At 54.8% G+C, this 19,208-nt stretch overlaps 1 protein-coding gene across 1 annotated transcript in view; it reads right to left on the bottom strand.

Moving 5' to 3' along the window:
* Positions 1-5,558: 5,558 nt before the first annotated feature.
* Positions 5,559-19,208, bottom strand: part of Vav1 (vav guanine nucleotide exchange factor 1) — a 36,562-nt gene continuing 22,912 nt past the window's right edge. Inside the window, 13 exon segments of the mRNA XM_048341856.1 lie at positions 5,559-5,858; positions 11,472-11,623; positions 12,185-12,299; positions 13,214-13,301; positions 14,457-14,573; positions 15,834-15,865; positions 16,155-16,220; positions 16,533-16,615; positions 16,618-16,668; positions 18,166-18,211; positions 18,397-18,419; positions 18,501-18,598; positions 18,803-18,904. Coding sequence (XP_048197813.1) covers positions 5,805-5,858; positions 11,472-11,623; positions 12,185-12,299; positions 13,214-13,301; positions 14,457-14,573; positions 15,834-15,865; positions 16,155-16,220; positions 16,533-16,615; positions 16,618-16,668; positions 18,166-18,211; positions 18,397-18,419; positions 18,501-18,598; positions 18,803-18,904 — 1,027 coding nt within the window. The 3' untranslated portion in view covers positions 5,559-5,804.

The following is a 19,208-nucleotide window of genomic DNA, read 5'->3' on the forward strand; positions in this document are numbered from 1 at the left end:
CTGGGTGCTGTCCCTGAGCTCTTCAGCTCCAGGTGGACGCTCTACCACTTGAGCCACAGTGCCACCTCCGGTTTTCTGGTGGTTCATTGGAGTCTCATGGACTTTCCTGCCCAGGCTGGCGTTGAATCATGATCCTCAGATCTCAGCCTCCTGAGTAGCTGGGATGCCAGGCGTGAGCCTAGTCACTTGCATTCTTAAGTCCCAATCACCATCCTCTCTCAAAAACTGAAAAGATGGGGCTGGGGATATAGCCTAGTGGCAAGAGTGCCTGCCTCGGATACACGAGGCCCTAGGTTCGATTCCCCAGCACCACATATACAGAAAACGGCCAGAAGCGGCGCTGTGGCTCAAGTGGCAGAGTGCTACAGCCTTGAGCGGGAAGAAGCCAGGCACAGTGCTCAGGCCCTGAGTCCAAGACCCAGGACTGGCCAAAAAAAAAAAAAAAAAAACTGAAAAGATGTTCAACGCCACACACTGCAGAAACACGCACCCCCCAAATCACGATGCAACATCGCATGTCCACCAGCATAAGTGTGATCCAAATCAGGGCATCCACATGCTGCTACAGATGGTGTGAAATGGTGTGGCCACCGTGGAAAATTATACTGTGGTTCCTTAAAAAGCTAAACATAGAATCCATCAGGGGCCCCAAATTTCACTTCTAGAAATGCTGACAGGGACTAAGAACAGGAAATCCATACCCCAGCCTGCAAAGCAGCAATGCTCCCAATAGCTAAAAGGCAGGAGCCACCCAGGCACCCAGAAATGGGCAGAGAGACACACACCTGCTCCATTCATTCAACGTGGGGGAATATTACTCAGTCATGAAAAGGAAGGAGATTCTGACATCTGCTACCAAAGGGAGGGACTGAAGGACATGGCACTCTAGGACATAGCAGACACAGAAGGACACCCACTGCAGGACACCTCGGGGTCATCACATCCACAGACAGGAAGCAGAAGGGGCGCCTAGAACTGGGAGAAGGGGAGTTAGGGTTGTGTAGGGAGAGAACATCAGTGTGGAGGGTGGAAGGTTCTGGAGGTAGAGGATGGGGATGTTTGCACAGCCATGTGACTGCTGAATGCCAGTGTGGTCTACACTCCCCCCAATAAAAAAAAAAGGTCAATTTTGAAGCCAAGTGGTGCTGAGTGCTCCTGCCTGTAAGCCTAGCTACTCCAGAGGTGGACTACCGGGGGTTGTGGTTCAAAGCCAGCCCAAGGAAGGCATGTATGTGAGACTTTTTTATTTTATTTTATTTTTTGTCCATCATGGGGCTTGAACTCTGGGCCTGGGCGCTGTCCCTCAGCTCTTCAAGGCTAGTGCTCTACCACTTGAGTCACCAGTTTTCTGGTGGTTCATTGGAGATAAGAGTCTCACGGACTTTCCTGCCTCGGGCAGGAAACCTCGAGCCTCAGATCTCAGGATCCTGAGTAGCTGGGTTGACAGGCGTGAGCCACCAGTGCCCTCCACAATGTTTTCTAAGAGATAAATGCTGTTGGTAGTTGGCGGCTCTCGCCTGTCATCTCAGCTACCCAGGAGGCTGAGATCTGAGATCATGGTTCAAAGCCAGCCTGGGGAGGAGAGTCCATGAGAGTCTTTAGCTGATCTGCAATTAACCAACGAAAAGCTAGACTAAAATGGAGTTGTGGCTCAAGCAGTAGAGTGCTAGCTTTGAGCAAAGAAGTTTACAGACAGTGCCCAGGTCCTGAGTTCAAGCCCCAAGATCAAGTAGTACTCTGCAGAGGCAGGGCACTACTGCAACTGTCCACCAGGGGGCAAGTGCGGCCTTCATTTGAGCCTGGTCCACCTGCAGCTTTGCGTGGTTTATAAATGTCCCCCTGGGTCACAGGAGACGGTCATCTGTCTGTCGTCTGTCTGTGTCTCAAGTCTGTATCTACTGACTTTGCCAGTCCTCACACAGCAGGCTGTAGAAGGTGGGTCTCTTTAAGGATGTCTGTCTAAGCCAGGTGCTGGTGGCTCACACCTGTAGCCCCAGCTACTCAGAAAGCTGATGTCTAAAGATTGCTGTTCGAAGCCAGCTTGGGCCGAAAAGTCTGTGTGACTCCTATGGCCAGTAAACTACTCAGAAAAAGCCGCAAGTGGTGCTGTGGCTCAAGTGGTAGTGTTAGCCTTGAGCACATAGAGGCTCAGGGATCAGTGCCCAGGCCCAGAGTTCAAGCTTCAAGATCGGGGGGGGGGGGGGGGGGAATGGAATGTCTGTCTATACAGAGGACCATCTGCTGTGTAGGCAGGAGGTGCTGAGTGTGTGTGTGTGTGTGTGTGTGTACACATACATGTGTGCATATTATCTCTTGCCAGGTTCCATGGTACACCTGCTGTCCCTCCTATGGGCAGGCAGAGGCAGGAGGACCATGAGTTCCAGGACAGCCTGGCCTACACAACAAAACCCCATCTGACAAAGGAAGTCTGGGTGTGTGGCCGGGGTTCCGGGGGCTCTGAGCTCCTCTCCCCAGCTGTGCCTCACACACAGGTGCTCAGGCTGGGTGTGTGGCTGGGGTTCCGGGGGTGCTGAGCTCCTCTCCCAGCCGTGCCTCGCACACGGGTGCCCTGCCTCTCCCCACTCGGCCTCCCTTTACCTGAGACCCAGGTCACGGAGGCACGTCCGGGCCCCAGGCATTGGGACTGCACAGAGGGTATTTTGGTGACACACGATTGAGCCCACAGTAGCTGGGGTCATTTACTTTTTCACAGATGCAAGAAAAATGATTAACAAGTGAGCTGGGCACCAGTAACCACACCTGTCGTCCTGGCTACTCAGGAGGCTGAGATCTGAGGATCACGGTCCCCAGTCAGCCCCAGCAGGGAAGTCTGCGAGACTCTCATCTCCAGTGAACCACCAAAAAGCCACAAGTGGAGCAGTGGCTCAAGCGGTAGAGCACCAACCTGGAGAGAAAAAGCTAAGGGACAGTGCCTAGGCCCTGAGTTCAAGCCCCAGGACAACAAACAAATGTGGCCAACCACTGTCATTGTCCCAAACATCCATCATCCTGGCTTCACTGATGGCTCTCTTGGTCACATGACATCCTTTTGGCCAATGAGATGGCACAAGGGGTGGGGCAGGCTGCCCTCCAGCAGAGAGGTGAAGGGTCAGGGGCTGACTCTCCTCTTCTCCTGCCATGAGCCTGGCCTATGTGTTTCAAACAACACTTCTTCTGAGCCTCCTCCTTCTAGAAACTTCTTCCCTGCAGAGTTGAAGCCCGTGCATGGAGTCATGGCTGCTCGGTGGTGGCGAGCACCTGGGTGGGGCTGACGCCTGGCCAGGGGCTTGGCCTGGAGCAAGGAAGAGAGCCAGGAAATGCCAGTCTCCACCAGCTCCCGATCTTAATCCCCCCAAATTCCTCTTCCTCTCATCCCAGAAGGCACTGCGGCCTCCAAAGCCTAATAGCTCCTTATTCTACAGAGGCTCTCCCTGGAGGCTGGCCTACAACCCTGTTGTTGTTGTTGTTAAAATATCCAATTAAATAATGTGCAGTGAAGTGCTCCCCATTGTAACTCAGGTGGGGTGCTCACCACAGCAGGCCATGGCCCCAATCCTTATCCTCCTCCTCCTCCTCCTCCTCCTCCCCCTCCCCCCCCTTCTCCTCTTTGTTTTTGTTCTTTTGTGCTTGGTAAGAGTTATTCCCGCGGCTTGAAAGAGCCTTACTAAAAAAGCAACTTCTTGGCTTTTTTAATTTCCAAAGTTCTATTTAGAGATTCTGACTCTTGACTTTGTGAGCATCAAAAATTTAAACCCTGGAAGAGGCCAAATGAGAATCTGGGCAGAGGAGAGCGGCTACCAGGAGCCGGGGGTGGGGGGTGGGGGGGAGGTTGCTGGGAATGGGAATTGTTTAATGGGGTGGAATCTTAGTGCTTCTATGATCAGATACTTCTAGAAAAGCTACTCACGTAGCATAGTCTTAATGCAGCTAAACCGTGTGGTTACATTTATGGATTTCACTACACATTTTTTTCTTGGTGCCACCCCTGGGGCTTGAACCCAGAATCTCACACTCTGGCTTGGCTTTTTCGTTCCTGGCTGGCACTGTACCACTTGGGCCACACCTCCATGTCTGGCTTTCAGTTGGCTCCCAGCAGCAGAGTTTCTTCAGAGTTCCCTGCCCAGGCTGGTTTTGAACTGGAATCCTTCGATGGTAGCCTCCTGAAGTAGCTCAGATGAGGGGGCAAGTTACTGGCGCCCAGCTTCACCACAATGTTTAAAAGCAAATCTACTCGATTAAAGAAGTCTGGGCATGAATAATACATAGGGGAGAAAAGCTCAGCCGGAGCCAGCTTTTGTCACAATAGAGCTAAACTGGGTTCTCCCGTGAGAGGAAGACGGGAGACAGGGAACCCCCGCCCTTGGGGGTGGGAAATGGGGGCCACTCAGGCCCCAAACCTCTGATCTACAAACCAACCCACCACCCGACAGGGTGTACTCCTGCCATCCCAGTGCCCAGGGCCTGGAAGGTCTACAGAGCCCTGCCACGCTTTGCAGACAGCCACTAGTGTGCCATGAGGTCACCTCTATTTTTGTGCTGGTACTGGACTTGAACTCAGCACCTGGGTGCTGTCCCTCAGCTCTCCAGCTCAAGGCTGGTGCTCTACCACTGTGAGCCACAGCTCCACTTCTGGTTTTCTGGTGGTTCATTGGAGACAAGAGTCTCACAGACTTTCCTGCCGGGGCTGGCTTCGAACCACCATCCTCAGATCTCAACCTCCTGAGTAGCTGGGATTCTAGGCATGAGCCACCGCTGCCCACCTTAGAAGTAGGTGTATCCATCATCCCCCATCCCTGGGACTTACACTGCCTAGCTGAACGGTGTTCAAAGCCCCTGTAATTCCCAGGCCCCGCTACCCTCACTCTTCTCCAAGCCCTGCTCTACATGGACCTGCGACAGGACTGACCCCAATCATCTACAGTGCACCCCTCCCTCTCCTTTCTCTTTTAGCTGCTTCCTGACGAACGGCACGCTCCCATCCACAGGGAGCAACTTGAGAACAGACATAATTCGCCACCCAGACATGGTCAACTTGGAGAAGAAATAAAAACTCGTGACTAATTGCCCCAGGCATCAGCCAGGCCCCTGTCCTCCTCCGGAAACACCAGTGCATGTCGTTATTTCAGGTAGATACAGAAAAGCCCACGCTGGCAGGACACCGGTGGCTCCCATTGTCATCCTGGCTACTCGGGAGGCTGAGATCCAGAGGATTGAGGTCTGAGACCCATGAGGGCAGAAAAGTCCTCACGACTCTTTATTTCCAATAAACCAGCAAAACATCCAGGCTGGAGGCATGGCTCAAGTGGTAGAGCACCAGCCACGAGCTTTTCCACTAGTCGATGGCATCAGGAAAGAAGGGGGCTGGAAATAGTCATCGCTGTTGTAGAACACTGCCAGTGGACAGGACATAGTTGTGGCCCTGATTCTGTGGGTGACATTTGCCCCGGCTGTATGGGACACCCCCCCACCCATCCCTGCAAGTCCTGCACGCAGGGAGCTGGACCACATCTGTGCCCTCCCCAGCCCTCCCCCCGCCAAGCCTCCTGGGCCCACCTGTCCCCACATCCATCATTTTATTAAAGCGGGAGCCCCTGCCCCCCTTCTCAGAGGCCCCAAGAGGCAATGAGTGTGTGATAAATTAACCGTACACGGCATGGTGCCCGGAGCCCCTGCCAGCAGGACGGGCACTGGCCCTCCACCGTCCATGCAGACTGTCCCCTCTGGGGAACCTGTCTCAGCCCCTGGGCCCCCCAACGTCCTGGGCTCCAAGCCCTCAGTCTCTCCTGTCACAGGAACAGCTGGGCTCAGCAGTATTCGGAATAATCTTCCTCCACGTAATTAGAAGGAAACCAACCCACCTGGAAAGAGAAGATGGATTCATCAGGCCACTTCAGCACACCTCCTTCCTGCCCCAGGACCTTTGCACAGGGCATTCTTTATTCTACCCCAGAAAATACACTGTCTGAAGAATGAGCCTCACACACACTCCAACCTCCTCCTCCTTCTCCTCCTCCTCCTCCTCCTCCTCCTCCTCCTCCTCCTCCTCCTCCTCCTCTCCTCCTCCTCTTCCTCCTCCTCCTCCTCTTCCTCCTCCTCCTCCTTCTTGTTTTAGACAGCAGCACTTTGAAGTGCTGGGAATTGAAGCCAGGGTCTCATGTCTTTCTCACCCCTGGATCCCCTAACACACACAAGGTACTTCACAACCCTGTGCGAGATGCACAGGGGGAAGTGTGGCTGGGGGGCAGTGGGTGCCATGTGTGCATAGACTAGTGAGTGCATGCGTGGTGGGTCGGGACAAATGCTGATGGGGTGGATGGACGCATGCATGCCAGATGCGTGAGGAGGGATGAATGGATGGGTTGATGGATGGGTGAATAAATGGGTGGGTAGGTGGATGGATAGATGAATGGATGGGTGAGTACATGGATGACTGGTGGATGGATGGGTGGATGAATGATGATGGATGGATGGTTGAACTGAAAGGTGGATGGAAGGATGGATGGATGATGGATAGGTTGATAGATGATGGATAGATGGTTGATGGGCAGGTGAGTAGATGGACGATGGACAAAAGGATGGATGGGTGGATGAGTGATAGATGGGTATCTGAATGGAAAAGTGGATGGATGGTGGTTGATAGATGATGGCTGGATGAATAGGTAGGTGGATGGGTGGGTGAACGGATAATGAGTGGATGGATGGGTAGATGGATGGGTGGATAGATTGATAATGGATAATGGATGGATGAATGGAAAGGTAGATGAGTGGATGGATTAATGAGTGGATGGATGGGTGGATAGATGGAAGGATGGATGAGTGAGTGGACAGATGATGGATGGGTGGGTGGGTGAATGGATGGGTGGATGGATGGATGGATGGTGGATGGATGGATGGGTGGTAGATGGGTGGTGGCTGAATGGATGGGTGGTGGATGAATGGATGGTGCATGGATGGATGGGTGGTGGATGGGTAGGTGGTGGATGGATGGTGGGTGGATGTATGGGTGGTGGATGGACGGATGGTGGATGGATGGGTGGTGGATTGATGGTGGGTGGATGATGGATAGTGGATGGATGGGTGGGTGGATGGATGGATGGTGTATGGATGGATGGGTGGTGGATGGATGGATGGTGGATGGATGGATGGATGGGTGGTGGATTGATGGTGGGTGGATGGATGGATGGGTGGGTGGTGGATGGATGGATAGATGGATGGACGGTGGATGGATGGGTGGGTGGGTGGATGGGTGGATGGTGGATGGATGGATGGTGGATGGATGGATGGGTGGTGGATGAATGGATGGATGGATGGATGGATGGATGGTGGATGGATGGTGGATGGATAGATGGGTGGGTGGTGGATGGATGGATAGATGGATGGACGGTGGATGGATGGGTGGGTGGGTGGATGGGTGGATGGTGGATGGATGGATGGATGGTGGATGGATGGATGGGTGGTGGATGAATGGATGGATGGATGGTGAATGGATGGGTGGGTGGGTGGGTGGTGGATTGATGGTGGGTGGATGGATTGATGGTGGGTGGATGGATGGATGGTGGATGGATGGATGATGGATGGTGGAAGGATGGATGGTGCGTTGATGGATGGATGGATCGGTGGATGGATTGATGGATGGATGGTGGGTGGATGGATGGGTGGATGGATGGATGATGGGTGGCTGGATAGATGGGTGGATGGATGTATGGTGGGTGGATGAATGGGTGGTTGATGGATGGATAGATGTGGATGGGTGGTGGATGGGTGGATGGGTGGTGGCTGGATGGTGGGTGGCTGGATGGTGGTTGGATGGATGGGTGGTGGGTGGATGGGTAGTGGATGGATGGTGGGTGGATGGATGTGTGGTGGATGGATGGTGGGTAGATGGATGAATTGTTGATGGATGGATGGGTGGTGGATGGGATGGATGGGTGGTAGATGGATGGGTGGTGGATGGGATGGATGGGTAGTGGACGGATGGGTGGTGGATGGTGGATGGTGGGTGGATGGTGGGTGCTGGATGGATGGTGGGTAGATGGTAGATGGTGGGTGGATGGTGGGTGGTGGATGGGTGGTGGGTGGATGGATGGATGGGTGGTGGGTGGATGGATGGATGGATGATGGATGGATGGATGGGTGGTGGATGGGTGGAAGGATGGATGGTGGATGGATGGATGGGTGAGTAGATGGATGTATGGATGGTGGATGGATGGATGAGTGGTGGATAGATGGATGGATGGTGGATGGATGGATGGATGATGGATGGTGGGTGGATGATGGAGGGTGGATGGATGATTGTAGATGGATGGGTGGTGGATGGATGGTAGGTGGATTAATGGATGGTGCATGAATGGATGGATGGTGGATGTATGGGTGGGTGGATGGATGGATTGATGGTGGATGGATGGATGCATGGTGGATGAATGGATTCATAGTGGATGGATGGATGGATAGGTGGTGGATGGATGGATGGTGGAGGGGTGGATGGATGGGTGGTGGATGGATGGATGGGTTGTGGATGGATAGATGGTGGATGGGTGGATGGGTGGATGGTGGGTGGATGGATGGGTGGTTGATGAATGGGTGGATGGATGGATGGTGGATGGATGGATGGGTGGTGGATGGATGGATGGTGGGTGGATGGATGGTGGGTGGATGGATAGGTGGTGAATGGATGGTGGGTGGATAGATGGGTGGTGGATGGATGGATGGTGGGTGGATGGTTGGAGGGTGGATGGTGGGTGGTGAATGGATGGTGGGTAGTTGGTGGATGGTGGGTGGTGGATGGATGGATGGTGAATGAACGGGTGGGTGGATGGATGGCTGGATGGTGGATGATGGATGGATGGTTGATGGATGGATGGGTTGGTGCATGGATGTATGGATGGTGGATGGATGGATGGTGGATGGATGGATGGGTGGTGGATAGATAGATGGTGGATAGGTGGATGGATGGATGATGGATGGATGGATGGGTGGTGGATGAATGAGTGGATGGATAGATGGTGGATGGATGGGTGGGTGGATGGATGGATGGATGGTGGATGTATTGGTGTGTGGATGGATGGATGGATGGTGGATGGATGGATGAATGGTGGATGTATTGGTGTGTGGATGGATGGATGGATGGTGGATGGATGGATGAATGGTGGATGTATTGGTGTGTGGATGGATGGATGGATGGTGGATGGATGGATGAGTGGTGGATAGATGGATGGATGGTGGATGGATGGATGGGTGGTGATGCATGGTAGGTGGATGGATGGGTGGTGATGGATGGTGGGTAGATGGATGGATGGATCGGTGGATGGATGGATGGAAGGATGTGGGTGGATGGATTGTGCGCCAATGGATGGATGGGTGGTGGATAGATGGAGGGTGGATGGATGGTGGGTGAATGGATGGATAGATGTGGATAGATGGTGGGTTGATGGATGGGTGGTGATGGATGGTGGGTTAATGGATGAATAGTGAGTGAATGGATGGGTGGGTGGATGGTTGGTGGGTGGATGGATGGATGGATTAGTGGATGGCTAGTAGGTGGATGGTGGGTGGATGGATGGAAGGGTGGATGGATGGATGGTTGGTAGATGGTTGGATGGATGGGTGGTGATGGATGGTGGGTGGATGGATGGGTGGTGATAGATGGTGCGTTGATGGATGGATGGATCGGTGGATGAATGGGTGGATGGTGGATGGATGGATGGTGGATGGATGGATGGATGGTTGATGGATGGATGGGTTGGTGCATGGATGTATGGATGGTGGATGGATGGATGGTGGATGGATGGATGGGTGGTGGATAGATAGATGGTGGATAGGTGGATGGATGGATGATGGATGGATGGATGGGTGGTGGATGAATGAGTGGATGGATAGATGGTGGATGGATGGGTGGGTGGATGGATGGATGGATGGTGGATGTATTGGTGTGTGGATGGATGGATGGATGGTGGATGGATGGATGAATGGTGGATGTATTGGTGTGTGGATGGATGGATGGATGGTGGATGGATGGATGAATGGTGGATGTATTGGTGTGTGGATGGATGGATGGATGGTGGATGGATGGATGAGTGGTGGATAGATGGATGGATGGTGGATGGATGGATGGGTGGTGATGCATGGTAGGTGGATGGATGGGTGGTGATGGATGGTAGGTGGATGGATGGATGGATCGGTGGATGGATGGATGGAAGGATGTGGGTGGATGGATTGTACGCCAATGGATGGATGGGTGGTGGATAGATGGAGGGTGGATGGATGGTGGGTGAATGGATGGATAGATGTGGATAGATGGTGGGTTGATGGATGGGTGGTGATGGATGGTGGGTTAATGGATGAATAGTGAGTGAATGGATGGGTGGGTGGATGGTTGGTGGGTGGATGGATGGATGGATTAGTGGATGGCTAGTAGGTGGATGGTGGGTGGATGGATGGAAGGGTGGATGGATGGATGGTTGGTAGATGGTTGGATGGATGGGTGGTGATGGATGGTGGGTGGATGGATGGGTGGTGATAGATGGTGCGTTGATGGATGGATGGATCGGTGGATGAATGGGTGGATGGTGGATGGATGGATGGGTGGATGGATGGATGGTAGGTGGATGGGTGGGTGGTGGATGGATGGGTAGATATGGATGGGTGGATGGGTGGTGGCTGGATGGCAGGTGGATGGATGGTGGTTGGATGGATGGGTGGTGGGTGGATGGATGGTGGGTGGATGGATGTGTGGTGGATGGATGGTGGGTAGATGGATAGATTGGTGGTGGATGGATGGGTGGTGGATGGGATGGATGGGTGGTGGATGGTGGATATTGGGTGGATGGTGGGTGGTGGATGGATGTTGGGTAGATGGTGGATGGTGGGTTAATGGTGGGTGGGGGATGTATGGTGGGTGGATGGATGGATGGTGGGTGAATGTGTGATGTATGGATAGATAGGTAAATGGATGGATTTGTGGATGAATTTTGAGCATTCTATACCCTGCTAACACCTCCACAAGTGTGTGATTATCTCCACTCCTGAGTAATCCCTCAGATCAGTTCTGGTTTTGTCATGTGTCCCCCTGGCCCAACAGGACCTTCACATAGACATTTCTGGGGGGTCCACTCGCACAAGGAAGGGTTCTCGAAGCTGAAAATGGAAGTTTTCTTTTTACAATGGTCCTCCACAAGTGGAGGTGTGGCTCAAATGGTAAGGTGCCAGCCTTGGCCCTGACTTGTTGGCCAATGGACCAACAAAAAAGGAGGAAGTAGAGCTGTGGCTCCAAGTGGGAGAGCACCAGCCTGGAGTGGAAAAGCTCAGGGACAGAGCCCAGGTGCACACAAAATAGAAATCTTGGTGCCCCTTTGTCTTTCCATCAGGAAGGAGCTCCATGTCACTTCTTCCCCTTTCCCGGCTCCCAGGCTGTGGCAACTTGGCAGGGTGGCCTTGCCCAGCACCTCAGCCCCAGGCCCTGCCCCGTGCCTCACCCGGCCATAGATCTCGCCTCGCCACCAGCCCTGCTGCCCCTTCTTGCTCAGGATCTTTATGACATCGCCCTCCTTAAGGGACAGCTCCGACCGGTCCCGGGCGCAGAAGTCGTAGCGGGCTTTGGCGGTGCCAAAATACTTCATGCTTCCAGCTGTGGGCGTAAGGCAAAGAGGGGTCAGAGTCAGAACCAAGCCGGCACCATGGCTCATACCCATAATCCTAGCTACTCAGGAGGCTGAGATCTGAGGATGGCAGTTCAAAACCAGCCTGGCCAGGAAAGCGCATGAGACTCATCTCCAGTGAACCACCAGAACACCAGAAGTGGAGCTGTGGCTCAAAGTGGTAGAGCACCAGCTGTGTGTGTGTGTGCGTGAGAGAGAGAGAGAGAGAGAGAGAGAGAGAGAGAGAGAGAGAGAGAGAGAGAGAGAGAGCACTCAGGGATAGCACCCAGGTGTTGAGTTCAAGCCCCAGGACCAGCACCAAAAGAAAGAAAGGATCTAAAAAGTGCATCTAGAGCCCCTCTTCCCCCTGCTCTGTCTCCTAAGAGCAAAAGGACTCCTGCCCCATCTTCCATTCGAGCAAGGGAGCCTGCAAAACACCAGGAGCCAGGCACACGCACGCCTCCCACCCAGAACCTTCTCCACCACCCTCACTGTCGCCATGTGAGGGGCTGTGCAGGCTGACCCCAGCCCGGCCCCAGCCTGGCCCCTACCCGGCGCCTTGCTGACGGCCCTCCTCTCCGGTTCCTTGTAGGGGAACTGCAAGGTGGTGTCCAGCGACTTGAAGCAGTCCTTGAGGGAATTCTGCTGGTAGAATTCCACCAGTTCCTGCAAAGGACCAGCCACAAGGGGGCAGCACTGAGGCGGCCACCCCCAGCCCACCCCACCCCTTCCCCACATTTCCTTCAATGCTCCACGGGCCAGATCTTCATCATAGCAATGAAGCACCTCATGGCTGCCCAGTGGGCAGGCAACATATCATTCACCTCCTAAAAAGCCCACCCAGGCTGGGCACCGGTGGCTCACACCTGTCATCCCAGCTACTTAGGAGGCTGAGATCCGAGGATCGTGGTTCAAAGCCAGCCGGGGCAGGAAAGTCTGTGAGACTCTTATCCCCAATGAACCAGCAGAAAACTGGAAGTGTGTGGCTCAGAATGGTAGAGAGCTAGCCTTGGAATAAAAAATGTTCAGGGACAGTGCCCAGGCCCATCGTCCCTGCCCCTCAGTTGGACAGAGGGTCATGGGGCAGTGCCGGGAGAGATGAAGGACTGCAATACTTGCAACGTGGCCTCTGGGATGACGCCTGAGGTCTGAGTTCAGATTTCACCCCACCCTCCTGGCTTCCCTCCACGAGTGGTCAGGCCAACTCTAATAACAAGAAAACCGCCTGACAAGGTAACATTAGTGGAATGTTGAAGAGAACAAAATGCTCTGGGTTTTGAAGCTCCAGATGGTGGAGGAGGAGGAGGATCATTAGAATATACAAATAGGAGAATCAAGATCCAGGCTGCTATAGGCAAAAAGTAAAATAAAAATGAAAAGTGAGTCCCTATCTTAAAGAAATAAGCAGAGCAAAATGGGCTGAGGGCATGGCTCAAGCGATAGGGCACCTGCCTAGCAGGTTCAAACCCAGTACTACTGAGAGAGACAGGGAGAAGAAGTGTAAGGCCAGCTGCCCGGCCGCCAGGAAAGACCATTCAGCCTGTGGACAGTGGCAGCTGGGGTGGGGAGCAGGCCCTTACCGGAACCCCCCGGAAAGCCTTCTTCTCGGTGATTCGGTACAGTCCTTCTGATGTCATGATTTTAATGTGCTTGACCTCCACATTGTACCTGACCCGAGGAGAGAGGGTAGGGGAGATTTGCATAAGTGCACCCCGAGGCTAGCCAGTCAGTGCACCCAAAGCTGGCTGGTGAGTGCACCCCGAGGCTGACTAGTGAGTATACCCCGAGGCTGGCTGATCACTGCACCCCGAGGCTGGGACCAGCTGGGACCATGCTCATTCGCGGCCAATTCCCAGCCATGGAGGAGCGATCTGGGTTCCCTCAGGAGAGGGGTGACCTGAGACCACTGATTCTGGAACTGTGCCAGGGCCTGCCCTTCCCTGGGGCCTCCCAGGCTCACCTGAACTGTCATCCTCTCCCCAGGCCAGCTCCCCACTCCCTGCTCACGGGCTGGGTGGAAAGCTGCTTGGTAAGTAAAGTGCTGGGCGAAGACGCCCAGCCCCAGATGACAGGGACCCCAGAGAGTGTGGCGTTAAGCCTTGGCTCTCGCCTGTCAGCCCAGCTACTCAGGAGGCTGAGGTCTGAGGTTGGCGGTTCCAAGCCAGCCCAGGCAGGAAAGTCTGTGAGATTCTGATCTCCAATGAGCCACACCCAAGAAAAGCTAAAAGTGGAGCCTGGCTCAAGTGGTAGAGCACCAAACATGAGTGAAAAACTCAGAAAACAGCACCCAGGCCCTGAGTTCAAACTCCAGGACTGGCACAAAAAGATAAAGTTAGCAAGGAGGATCAAGCGCCTGGCTTCGCAAGCCGTAGGCCAGCTCACCAGGGAGGAGGCGGGGCCTGGGGGGACTGGGGAGGGGGGGAGCGGCATAATATGAGATGTGGGTGGGGCCTGGGCGGGGCCTGGGCCTGATGTGGGCTGGGGGGCAGGGCTGGGGCCTGGTGGGGCATGGTCTGGGCGTTGCCTGAGGCGGCAGGGTGGGGACTGGGTGGGGCGGGGTGCAGATGGGCGGGGGCAGGGGTTTGGGCGGGGCTGAGGGGTGGGGCGTGGACTGGGCTGGGCGGGGCACGGCAGGGCGGGGCCTGAGGGGCGGGGTGGAGACTGGGCTGGGCGGGTTGGGGCGGAGTTTGAGGGGCGGGGTGGGAGACTGGACGGGGCGGGGCGCAGCTGGGAGGGGCGGGGCCTGAGGGGCGGGGTGGGGACTGGGCGGGGCGCAGCTGGGCAGGGGGCGGAGCCGAGACACCTGGCGGGAGGGAGGCTCACTTGATGCTGATGGCGAACTCGGCCGAGTCCTTCACCCTCTGCCGCACTAGGTAGGTCCCGTCCGAGCGATTGGTGAGGATGCCCTCGGCGCCTGCCCGCTCCATGGGCCCAGCGTACCTGCGAGACAGCCCAGGGTGACGGTGACAGCCCACGTGGGGAAGAAGTGGGGCCAGGCAGGGAGGAGGGAGCCCTGGGGGCAAACTCCGGAGGGCTAAAAGCCCCAGCCATCAAGGTAAAGAAGCACTGAGGAACCAGGCGCTGGCACTCAACCCCCCCCACACACACACCCCTACCGCCATCCCCCCCCCCACCACCCGGCACTCGGGAGGCTGGGATCTGAGGATCACGGTTCAAAGCCAGCCGTGACAGGAAAGTCTGTGAGACTCTTAGCTCCAGTTAAGCACCAAAATAACCACAAGTGGAGTTGTGGCTCAAGTGGTAGAGCACCATCCTTGAGCAGATAAGCTCAGGGACAGCACCCCAGGCCCTAAGTTCAAGTCCCAGGACTGACACTAAAAAAAATAATAATAATAATAATGACCCGCAGAAGGTGTGAGATAGAGACCACAACTGGCGTGGAGGTACCCAGGGCCACAGGGCTAGTGCGGGGCAGACACAGAAGGCCCATGGTGCGGGGCTGTGTGGAGAAGAAACTTCCAGAATAGAGAATGCAGACAAGGAGTGGACTGGGGGCCCCAGGACTGGGGGGAGATAGGTGATACTCATGGGGAAAAGGTAGGAGAATCTTTAGGTGTGATGGAATGTTCCAGAGTGTTCTGAACTCTATGGTGCATGTATAGGTAACACCGATAAAAATGTACACATGACTGTTTTTGTGATGTAAATATTCACTTATTTGCCATTCTATATGGTTATATGTAAAATCTGGCATGTGGGTGATTATATCTAACATATACTGTATAATAATCATACTATATCAGAAATATAGAGTAGATACATTATGTAGAATAATATATTAATATTATAATTAGATATAAAATATGCTTATATGCCTCCTACAACTGTATAAAAAGAGGAGAGGAGAGGAGGGAAGAAAAATGCAGAGGGGGAGAGAAGGAACCGGGAACGGGATCTGGAGGCCTCTCCCACGTCCAGCCTAGGCCTCCACCCCAGACGCCCCTAGTTGAAAGCAAGGAAGGAAAGTGGACAAGGTGGCACATGCCCGTAACCCAGCTCTGAGAAGACAGAGGCAAGAGGACTGTGGGTTCTAGGCCAACCTGAGCTGTCCAGAGACCCTGGCTTGAGAGGAGAAGGAGGAGTGAAGGGGAGGGGGAGGGAAGGGAGAGGAGGAGGGAGGGGAGAGGAGGAAGGAAAGGAGGGAAGGGAGGGAGGGGAGGAGGGTCAGGTTCTACTCACCAGAGATGCACCGTCAGGTCCTGAGGGGGCCCCTAGGAACACAAGGGGAGATGGAGGCCCTGGCTGTGGGACGGACAGTGGTGGGGGCTGGAGAGGGGGGAGGGGTGGACAGCAGTGGCCCCATGGAGTGGGGGGGAAGAGGACATGGCACAACCCGTGGCCCCCACCCTTCCCTGGGAAGGAGCTCAGGGCAGGCCCTGCTTGGTCCCAAGCCCTGAGTGGAGATGCGGCCTGGTAAGATGGGTGCAGCCCAGCCGGGCTCGGCCTGCACACTCCCCTGGGGCCCCAGGATGCCCCCCCCCCCGCCATCCCCACACTCACATGCACGTAGGGTTTAACCCGGTTACAGGGAAACCAGCCCACTTCATTGCTGGCCGTATTCCTCCCCTGGAGCCCGGAGAAAAAAGACACGGTGGACATTGCAGGACCTGCCCTCCCTCTCTTCCTTTCTTCCTCTTTCTTCTTCCCCTCTCCCTCTCTCTCTCCTCTTTTCCTCCCTCTCCCGTCTGTCTGTCTGTCTGTCTGTCTCTCTCTCTCTCTCTTTCCCTCTCTCCATCACAGTGGATGGCCCAGAGCCCTGCCAGGCAGCTGCAGCTGAGCAGCTCTGAGCCCCCCAGGCACCTCCTCTGGAGCCTGGGCCTCCCGCACCCCATCCTGAGCCCATCCCCCCAGTGCCATGCCCCTGTCTGGCCATCGCACCTCCCACCAGTTCTGCTCAGCCTCAGCCTTGGTGAGCTCCACAATATCACCAAGGTTAAGCCGTAAAAATGGTCCGAAGGCTCGGGGGGTGGAGGAAGGCCGTAGTACTCCTGGAACACCTCCATCTTAGGCAAGCCTGCAGGACAAGGCGGGGAGGGACGGCAGCCAAGAATCAAGGACTCGCAAAGCCAGCAAGAGAAGCTAAAACTCCACTGATGATAGCAAGTGCTGACAAGGACAAGGAGCAACTGGAACTCTCCTTGGCTGGCATTTACTAAAGTTAGTCACACATCCATCCTGGAACCCAGAAGTTCCACTCCAGTAGATAGATCCATCCATGGTGAAATGCAAGCTGGCCCTTTGCATGTCATCAGCAACTGTCCAGAGCAACTCTATTTGCAAGAGCCACAAACTGACATCAACCATGCTGCAGAATACTATGCAGCAGTGAAAAACAATGAGCGAGCCCATGGACGGGTTTCATGCCATTAGGCTGGGTAAAAGAAACATGGTTTGGGGCTCGGAATGTGGCTTAGCAGTAGAGTGCTTGCCTAGCATGCATGAAGCCCTGGGTTCCATTCCTCAGCACCACATACACAGAAAAGGCTGGAAGTGGCGCTGCCGCTCAAGTGGTAGAGTGCTAGCCTTGAGCAAAAGGAAGCCAGGGACAGTGCTCAGGCCCTGAGTTCAAGCCCCAGGACTGACAAAAAAAGAAAAAGAAACATGGTTTGTATGATTTGATTCATGGGAAGCTTGATTTATAGGCTGAAGTTCGACAGTGGTCCATTCTGGGAGGCAGAATGAGCACTATTAGCTGCTAGAACATGCTGGTGATCAGACTTGTTCTGTTCAACAGCAGCCACCAGCTACAGGCTACTGCCAAGCACTGGAAATGTAGCATGATGGACTGGTAAGGTTCTTTCAGATCCCTACTGACATATTCCCTCCTCCAGGAAGCCTTCCCTGAATGTTCTGATGTATTACCGCCCCCCGCCCCAGTTTTGTGCCCCAGACACCCTGTACCCCTCCAAGCACAAGCAGGATGATTTCAAAGCAGTGTCTGTGTCTCCCTCGCGGCCCAGGAGCTCTGGGAGAGCAAAGCACTGCTGCGTTGGCCTGATTTCTCCCTGGCAGTGTATATGTGTGTGTGACTGATGCAGAAGAAAGCCCCGGAACCACTGCCATTCCATGGAATGCCTTGACCTATGACAGGCGGCTGCCATTGGGGTTTTTCAAATCCTAGACTGACCCTCCTATGTGTCCTTCCCCACCTCTTGTGTGGGAGAGGCCTGGCTGACATCCTGTGTAGGTCTGGGTGTGGGTGTGCCAGTCCTGGGGCTTGAACTCAGGGCCTGGGCCCTGTCCCTCAGCTTTTTGTGCTCAAGGCTGGTGCTCTGCCACTTGAACCACAGCACCACTCTGGTTTTTTTTGTTGCGGGGGGGGATCAGTTGGAGATAAGAGTCTCACAGACTTTCCTGCCCAGGCTGGCTTTGAACCATGATCCTCAGATCTCAGACTCCTGAGTGGTCGGGATTACAGGGGTGAGCCACCAGCACTGGGCTGGAAGTTAACTATTTTTAAATTCCATCTGGGACCCGGGACCACAGGCGTCCCTGTCACCCGCACACTCACTCAGCTCGTGCCTCTTCTTGTCCTGTGCCCTGCGGTGTGGCTTGTCCTGGAGAAAGAGACAGAAAGAGATGGAGGCAGGACGCACGCACACTGGACACCCATACCCGCCTCCCAGGCTCCTCACCCCAGCACTGACCCTCCCGGCCCAACAAAGCACAATGCCCCTGGGCCGGCACCTCCGGGGTCCACCCAGCGCCTCCCACCCAGCAAAGGAAGCACCTAGGCTCTTACTTTTTTCATCGTTCCAGCCAAATCTGGGGGAAGAGAGGGGAGAAGTTAGATTAGGGGGGAGTCCTCTGTGGAACAGCCCCACTGCCCCACTCCCTGCCCCATACCTTGCCCATGGCGGCCACACGGAGGGACCCGCCCCAGACATTCCTTGTGTGCCGGAGCCCGGCACCGGTGACAGCGGTAGCCCTGATAGAAGGTACCCCTGAAATATTGGGGAGCACAAGGGAGAGTCAGGAGCCTGGACCGCCATACCCACCACCACCACCTATAGGAGAGTGACCAGGGCTCCCGTCTCCCAGAATAAAGCATCCATAAGGAGCGGGGTTCTCTACGGAGGAGGGGCCCCCAGGCCTGGAGGGCCAGGATCCCCTGACACCCCCCCCCCCCACTGCGGGCACACACAGACCTCAGCAGCATCTGGCAGGCCTTGCAAGAAGTGGTCTCCTCGAAGGAGAACATCTGGAAATCGTGCCCGCTGGCAGTGGCATTCTCTGGGTAGATGTTGGAGCTAGGGAGAAAACACAAAGCTATGATTCTTTGCTCTGTTTCCCCCCCCTCCCCCATGGCCAGAGAGCACTGCGTTGGGGTGCTGTCCCCTTGGGTTACACAGTACATACTGGGTACCCACCCATCCACCCATGCCCCAGCCCTGCTGCTGGAAATGGAGCTTGCTTATGCAACCTCAGAGAGAGACAGCTGAGAGGAAGGGGGAAAGGAAGGAGGGTGGTCCTGTACTGAATATATGGGGTCTCCTTTGGGAATGACAAGAAGGTTTTGGAACTGAGAGGTGACAGATGTAGAATGAGAATTTA

Source organism: Perognathus longimembris, chromosome 3 (assembly GCF_023159225.1).
Source record: "Perognathus longimembris pacificus isolate PPM17 chromosome 3, ASM2315922v1, whole genome shotgun sequence".
Taxonomy (NCBI): Eukaryota; Metazoa; Chordata; class Mammalia; order Rodentia; family Heteromyidae; genus Perognathus; species Perognathus longimembris.